The 7,262-nt window shown below is 41.7% G+C and overlaps 1 protein-coding gene across 1 annotated transcript in view; it reads right to left on the bottom strand.

Annotated features, from left to right (window-relative positions):
* Positions 1-7,262, bottom strand: part of LOC138981061 (adipocyte plasma membrane-associated protein Hemomucin-like) — a 30,035-nt gene that overhangs the window by 1,920 nt on the left and 20,853 nt on the right. The window contains exon 3 of the mRNA XM_070353865.1: positions 2,111-2,482. Within this exon, the coding sequence (XP_070209966.1) occupies positions 2,111-2,482 (372 nt within the window). The remainder of the gene's footprint in view (positions 1-2,110; positions 2,483-7,262) is intronic.

Raw genomic sequence — 7,262 nt, 5'->3', positions numbered from 1 at the left:
AAGTCAATGCATACAACATATCTTTTATGTCCATGGACATTTAAGTTGATCTCACACGAAAAAAAAAAACCACATAATAAACTGAGCACAAAAATGATTGCACCCATTTTCGTACCCCAACTAAAACATTCATTCTCGCGTCATTTGATTCAAATTGTATATGCTATTAAAGGCCCTTTGCTGGGCTTTGTGGCACACTTTTTGGATCAAAGATTTCTGTTATAGGTAACATGTGACCGCCACCGAAGTAAGGGTACCCCCAAAATCGACTTGACAAAAACGTAAGGTACCAATTAAAAAAATCGACACAAATTCAGAATAGCCTTAACTTCACAACGTTTACAAACGAGGAGAAAACCAAATGAATTATCTATTCCGAACAGGTTCAGCTCACGTAAGTGTAGCCTATGCGATGATAAACGTTGTCTGTCTGTGCGTGCGTGCGTGCGTGCGTGCGTGTGTGTGTGTGTGTGTGTGTGTGTGTGATAGAAACTTTAACATTTCCGAGTCTATGGATAAAGCTCGCATAAGAAGATTACGTCTCGGTCAAAAGTGTTTGACGTGTGTGATAGAAACTATTTGAAGACGTCACATTATGACGTAAGAGGGTTAGACGTCACGCAAAGGAATTACTGAAAGTCTCGGTCATTGGTATTGTGAGCGGGCCGAGACTAGTTGGCAGATCCAGGGTCTCGCTTTCTTGCACAGTTTCGATTTCACCTATGCTTACTGTGTGTGTGTGTGTGTGTGTATGTGTGACGGAGTGATTGAGTTTGTGTTAAGTAAACAGTACTGTTTGTCGATTTCTTACGTGAGCCTTGAAGGCTTCGCCTCTTGTTTTGTTTTGCTATCTGGCGTATCTCTTGTGTTATGTCATTTCTACCGATGCAGGTGTGGAGCGCGTTAGTAGTAGAAAATGAGAGATTTTGCGTCCATTTTGAGGGGTACCATGACAAAAAGCGCTGTATATCAGCAATGCCTAAATGGATTGGTTCGAAACCTGCAGGATCTGAAGTCTACATACGAGACATACGTCCAGTAGCATTTCTCATCGTAACAGATATATGTTGAGATGATAAGCAATCTTCCGGAAAATGTTTTAAAACGTGTCATAGGTTCGAAGGCTTACATCCACACAATTCATGATTTTGCATGCATACAGACAAATAAATGTTAGAAATACTGCCAGAGTTTTGTTTAAATGCAATCACTGGTTTACGTTTCCTAGGCATGTAAACACGATCAAATTTGTTTGGAGGATTGCAGTGCGACAGCCATGTCCAGTCATCCGTGACCGCAGCATGTTTTGAGAGGCATTCAGCAATATATAAGTTCTGCTGTCAAAAGCAAACAGCCTGAACGTTGGATTTTTTTCTCATGCCAGCACATGTCCGTCAGTGGTCATATTCAAATGAAACTTTTGCAGTTCCTGTAACAACTGTTTGTCTGCATGCATGCAAAGCCATGCATTTTTGGGATGTAAATTCACAAACCTGTGAGGGGTTTAAAAACGTTTTCCGAAAGAATGCATAACATCTGAGTACAAACCTGTAGTGATCCCAAATTTCACCCAGTATAAGTCTCTAATGAATATTTAGAGATCCTAAAAGTTTTGAATCCAGGGGCGGACGAGGCGGGTGCACAGGGTGCAGGTGCACCCCCCTCCAGCCACCCCCCCCCCCCAAAATAAAAATCAAGTCTTTAGTGATTTTAAATGGAAATTGTGAATTTGGAAAGCTGATTCTATAACCATTTCTAAGTTCAAATGGCACCAGATGGCACCATTTTGCTTCTTTGGGCCAAAATTTTTTCCGGAGGGGCATGCCCCCGGACCCCCCTAGCAAATTCGGGCGCGAATCATCACATTCACTTTCGATTCAAAGTGCACCCCCCCCCCCCCCTTACAAAGCAACTGATCCGCCCCTGGAATCCATCCATTTGGGCATTGCTGAAATACAGCGCTTGTTGTCATGGTACCCTTCAAAATGGACACAGAATCCTCTCGTTTTCTACTGCTCGTGCGTTCCACATCTGTATCAGTAGAAATAACAAAGAAACAAAAACAAATTAACCAAACAAAACAAAAAACAACTACAAAACTCAAACTCACTAGTAGTCGTTGTCGTCGTTGTTGTGGTAGTTGTAGGCGGCAAGGTAGGCGCCACTGTCGTGGTAGGCTTTGGCGTGGTGGTAGTGGTCGTGGTGGTGGTAGTGGTGGGGGGCGGGGAGGTGGGGTATGGTCCAGGAGGTATGTAATCCGTGGCCGTCTGCATGAGCGAGAAGCCATCATCTGGAGTGAGCTGAGAAAGCTGGTTAGAGCTATCAGGCCCGGCCTCGTTGGGCTCCGGGGCCAATGTAGCTGCTGTCTGACCACTGGCCGGAGCCTGTGTAGTGACCACCACCCCTCCATCCGGCGACTGTGCACTTAGGGACGATAGAGTCGTGGCCGGCAATACAGATGGCATTGTCGTTGCGGACGCCCCTGAAACACGGTGTCATTTTTTTCCATTCAAGATCAAGTTACGACAACAGAGAATTTGACTGCAGAATAACAACGACAACAACCACAAAAACAACAACAACATCAACATCGGAATCGAAAAATGTCAGGAATCAGCGTTAATTAACCATGTTTTATTGATAGCAAAAATGTGCATTAGCAAAGTTAAGAAAACTAAATCGCATATTCCATTGGAAATTGTATTTCAACAAGAACTTGCGCTAGGAAAGGTTTATCCCCATTGTCCTTAGTTAGATTGTTGTTGAATTAAAAACTAATTTAATGGAAATGTAACCTGTAATGTAAAAGAAAACAAAATTAAAATTTCATTGAAAAAAAAAGACCAATGAAGAAGGATATGATCACCGCTATGGAAGGCGAAAAGGGTCAAATGATCGAGTAAAAGGATCGTGCAAAAGGGTTGATCCTTTCGCGTTTGACCCTTTCTGCCCGACGCGCGAAAAGGGTCAAATGATCGAGTAAAAGGATCGTGCAAAAGGGTTGATCCTTTTACACGATACTTTTGAACGAGCAGTTTCATCGCGCTGTTTCAGAAAATCATGGAACGGATTAGCACAAAGAACGAATCTAGAAAGTAAAGTAAGTAGATTACGTGTTCTGGTGCGGTGTGAAGGAGCATGAAATATCAAGAGAAATAAACAAAAAATTCTTCTTGTTTTAGCGAGTACATTATGGGGTGTGTAGTTAAAATTACTGTGTGAAAAGTGTTTGGCGCGAAGCGTTCGTCTGCAAGAGATCTAGATGTGCCACTTTCAGCACGTATACAGGAACGTGTACGGGTAACGTCATCAAATCTAGTTTTTACGTCACGCGTTTGAGCCGAGATCTGCAGTCTTGGTACACAACGTATGATTTGGAACATTGGAGAAAAAAAAGTGAGTCACGGGTGACAGAATATCTACACGTACACGTACAGGTCTTTGCTACACGTTCGATCATCTAGAACACTGGACGCACGTACACGCGAACTGAAATCTGAAGTCAGTTTGCCACCAAAATGTGAACTCCAGACTGTGTGCCGGTAAAATTCCGGTTCCACCTTTTGTCGGCACCGGATCCAGTAAAAGGATCGATCCTTTTGATCGATCCTTTTGATCGATCGCTTGACCCTTTTCGCGCGTCGGGCGGAAAGGGTCAAACGCGAAAGGATCGATCCTTTTGATCGATCCTTTTGCTCGATCATTTGACCCTTTTCTTCTTCCATACACCGCCCCCCCCCCCCCCCCAAAAAAAAAAGGAGAAAAAAAAGACGAAGGAGGCAAAAAAGATGGGTTGAAGCAGCCTTGCATGCAACTGAGGTCAAAAAGAAAAAAAATCTACATCAAGATCAACAACAACAACAACAACAACAACAACAACGACAACGACAACGACAAAACAACACGATTATGCAACGCTAAGTGAAATCTGTCAAAAAGTTTTAAAAAATCTTGTCCCGGTGTATTTCCTGGAATTATTTCAGGGCACCACAGCGTCCTAGCACCTTAACGAATAAAGGATATTTGATGGGACAGACGACTTTCTTTCTTGGAAAGTCTCCAGAGAGTGAACGAGAGTTATGAAGAACTATTGCTTCTTGTGTTGCAAGGACCTGAACAACGGGAATTGTTTTAATGAGGAAAGTTAAAAGAAGCCATGCGAATACGTCACAAGAGTTATTGCAAGGAACTGGCCTCCAAGTACAAGAAAGAATATCGGGAATTCAAGGGAACAGTTGACCTTACTACATCCCGAAAAACTGTTTATTCCAAGTGAGACATATTCCCACCTGCCCTATTTTTAACCCTTTGCTAATAGACACAAGAGATCAAAATCACCCGCAAAAAAAGGATATAAATAAACAACGACCAGAAGATATTGCAAGAGAAAAATAAACGTAAAACAAAAAGTCAAACCTCCCCCCCAAATAAACATAAAACTCTTTGGCGAAATTCCAATTGCTTGATGTAAGAATACCATGACCCCGTAAATAGAAACAGGTAGAACATTCTCCTGCAGCTTAGAAACAAATCTTGACACTAATAAAGAATGTTCTCCTTCAGTTTGACGCACGAATTAAAGCCTAAATGAAGGATTGAAGATGGAAGGGAAGAACGGGATTGGGTTGACAGTATCAGCTTTCTTGATTTTCTTTAAGTCTGCATTTCCCTTTGAGCTAGACCAAATGACTGAATTCAATATAATATGCAAGCTGTTAGATTAGATATGATTAAACAACGCAAAGGGAAAAAGGTAGATCAAAATGACCTCATAGAGTTTCAGAACTGCCCGTCATTTGAAGAATAACATGCCGAATAGAGATCAGTTAACAGGATTATTCTGCACCGGGTGCGTAAAACAAAGAAACCTTGAACAAACAAACGGGGAAAAAACACAAGCAAACGGACAAAACCCAACGCTAAAAACCTTGGAACTAACACATCATTTACGGTACTTCACTTACTTCAGAACAGAGAGGGTTTCGCTCCCCAACTTTATTTCAGCAGATCTCTCTCTGGCTATGCCTGTCTGTCTGTCTGTCTGTCTGTCGGTTTTTCTGTCGGTCTGTCTGTCTGTCTGTCTGTCTGTCTGTCTCTCTCTCTCTCTTTCTCTTTCTTTCTCTCTCTCTCGCTATCCCTCTGTCTCTGTCTCTCTGTCTTTCTGTCTCTCTCTCAGTCTTTCTCTCTCTTTCTCTCTCTCTCTCTCACTCTCTCTCTGTCTCTCCCTCTCTCTCTCTCTCTCTCCCTCACTCTTTCTCTCTCTCTCTCTCTGTCTCTGTCTGTCTGTCTGTCTGTCTGTCTGTCTCTCTCTGTCTCTCTCTCTCTCTCTCTCTGTCTATCTGTCTGTATGTCTGTCTCTCTCTCTCTCTCCCTCACTCTTTCTCTCTCTCTCTCTCTCTCTTTCTCTCTCTCTCTCTCACTCTCTCTCTGTCTCTCCCTCTCTCTCTCTCTCTCTCTCACTCTCTCTCTGTCTCTCCCTCTCTCTCTCTCTCTCTCTCCCTCACTCTTTCTCTCTCTCTCTCTCTCTCTCTCTCTCTCTCTCTCTCTCTCTCTCTCTCTCTCTCTCTCTCTCTCTCTCTCTCTCTCTCTCTCTCTCTCTCTCTCATGGATGGATGTTTCTCGGTGTTATGCAGGTTATAGTATAGGAACCTAGCTTATGGAACGTGGGCAACATGTGGCAGTCACATCTCTCCTCACAAACAAAGCTTGCTTCAATAAACGTTTACGGAGAAAAAGAAAACGAATTAATTCAGCAATTAGAGAAATGAGAGGGGAAAAAACCTTCATGGTTTCATCGTCAAAAACAATGTTTCTATCGGATTATATTTTCGTTCCAGATATCTTATTCTGCTAGGAGAATGGACAATTCTTGGGAAAATAATTTGTGCAACTTTTTATGAACTGTGGAAGACGCGCGCCATTTTAAAATGAGGCAAATATTGCGACTGATAATTATGCTGAGTCGAGTAATAGACGATTTGCGGAAATAACTCCTTCGGGTTTGTATGTGTTGCGGAAGAGTGACATTTTCTTGCAAAGCCTCGTACAAACATTGAAGGGGCCAATCACTAGCACGTGTTTCCGACGCTCCCCTTACCAGTGATTGGCACCTCCAGTGTCCTGATGAGTGATATGACGCCTTTTTCTTTCGAAATAACATTGGAGCTCGAGATCAAGTTACAGCCGCCATGATGGACTGACTGTCGATTGAAAAAACTCCACGTGTGTTGGCCTACCCACATGGCCACTACTCGACACACATGACCACACAAAAAGGAAAGGGAAAAAGAAAAAAAGAAAAAAGCAAGCCATAAAGACAGAAACAATGACACACACAAACATGAAATAAGCATGCAACCAACCAAACAAATGAGGAGAACAAAACACGAACAACAAACAAACACACAAACAAACAAACAACCCAACAAACAAACAAACAAAAAATAAAGCAAATAAACAAACAAACAAACAATAAAACGAACAATAAAACAAACAATAAAACAAACAATAAATCAAACAAACAAACAAACAAACAAACAAACAAACAAACAAAGGAAACTGGATCAACCTTCAAAAAGCACAGGAAGCAGTAGTGGCGACCTTACACATTACAATGACATGCTATGCTCGAGTCAGATTCGGGTGAGAAATGGCCAAACCGTGAACAAATTGCTTTAAATGCAAACTCAACTGTTTTGGGTTGCTTAAGGGTGTGACTTTTACATCCCAAAAGTTTACCAAAGTACGATGGGGCAAACATTTATTTTTGGGGGTTTTGAAAATGGCGACCGAACTGAAGTATGACGCAAACACAAATTTACCCTATTTTACATTTATTACACAAAGTTACTAGCAATATGACATATAGTGCTAATTCAAGCTTCCATTAGACATTTGCTAACTGAATATATGAAAAATACATCTAAATGTATTAAACATATTTCAAAAACGTGCATTTTCATTGATGATGTGATGTCTCTGAGGACATTTGACACGACGACAAAGCATACAAATAAATATAAATGAACAAAACACAAACAAACAGCACTCAATTCAATGCTCATATTGGTTTCAGACATGCATGCTTTTGAGAAAAGGTGTGGTGTTTTCAATCTCTCTCTCTAAATCCCCACTTGTCCCCCCTCCTCCACGGACCCCCCTCCTCCGCTCTTGTTCATCAAAACATGAACCCTCATTTTTTTCTAAACACAGTACATATACACTTTTCTGCAAACTTTTCAACTCAAAGGAAAGCCAATTTC

Source organism: Littorina saxatilis, linkage group LG12 (genome assembly GCF_037325665.1).
Source record: "Littorina saxatilis isolate snail1 linkage group LG12, US_GU_Lsax_2.0, whole genome shotgun sequence".
NCBI classification, from domain to species: Eukaryota; Metazoa; Mollusca; class Gastropoda; order Littorinimorpha; family Littorinidae; genus Littorina; species Littorina saxatilis.
This window is presented reverse-complemented; position numbering and strand designations above follow the sequence as displayed.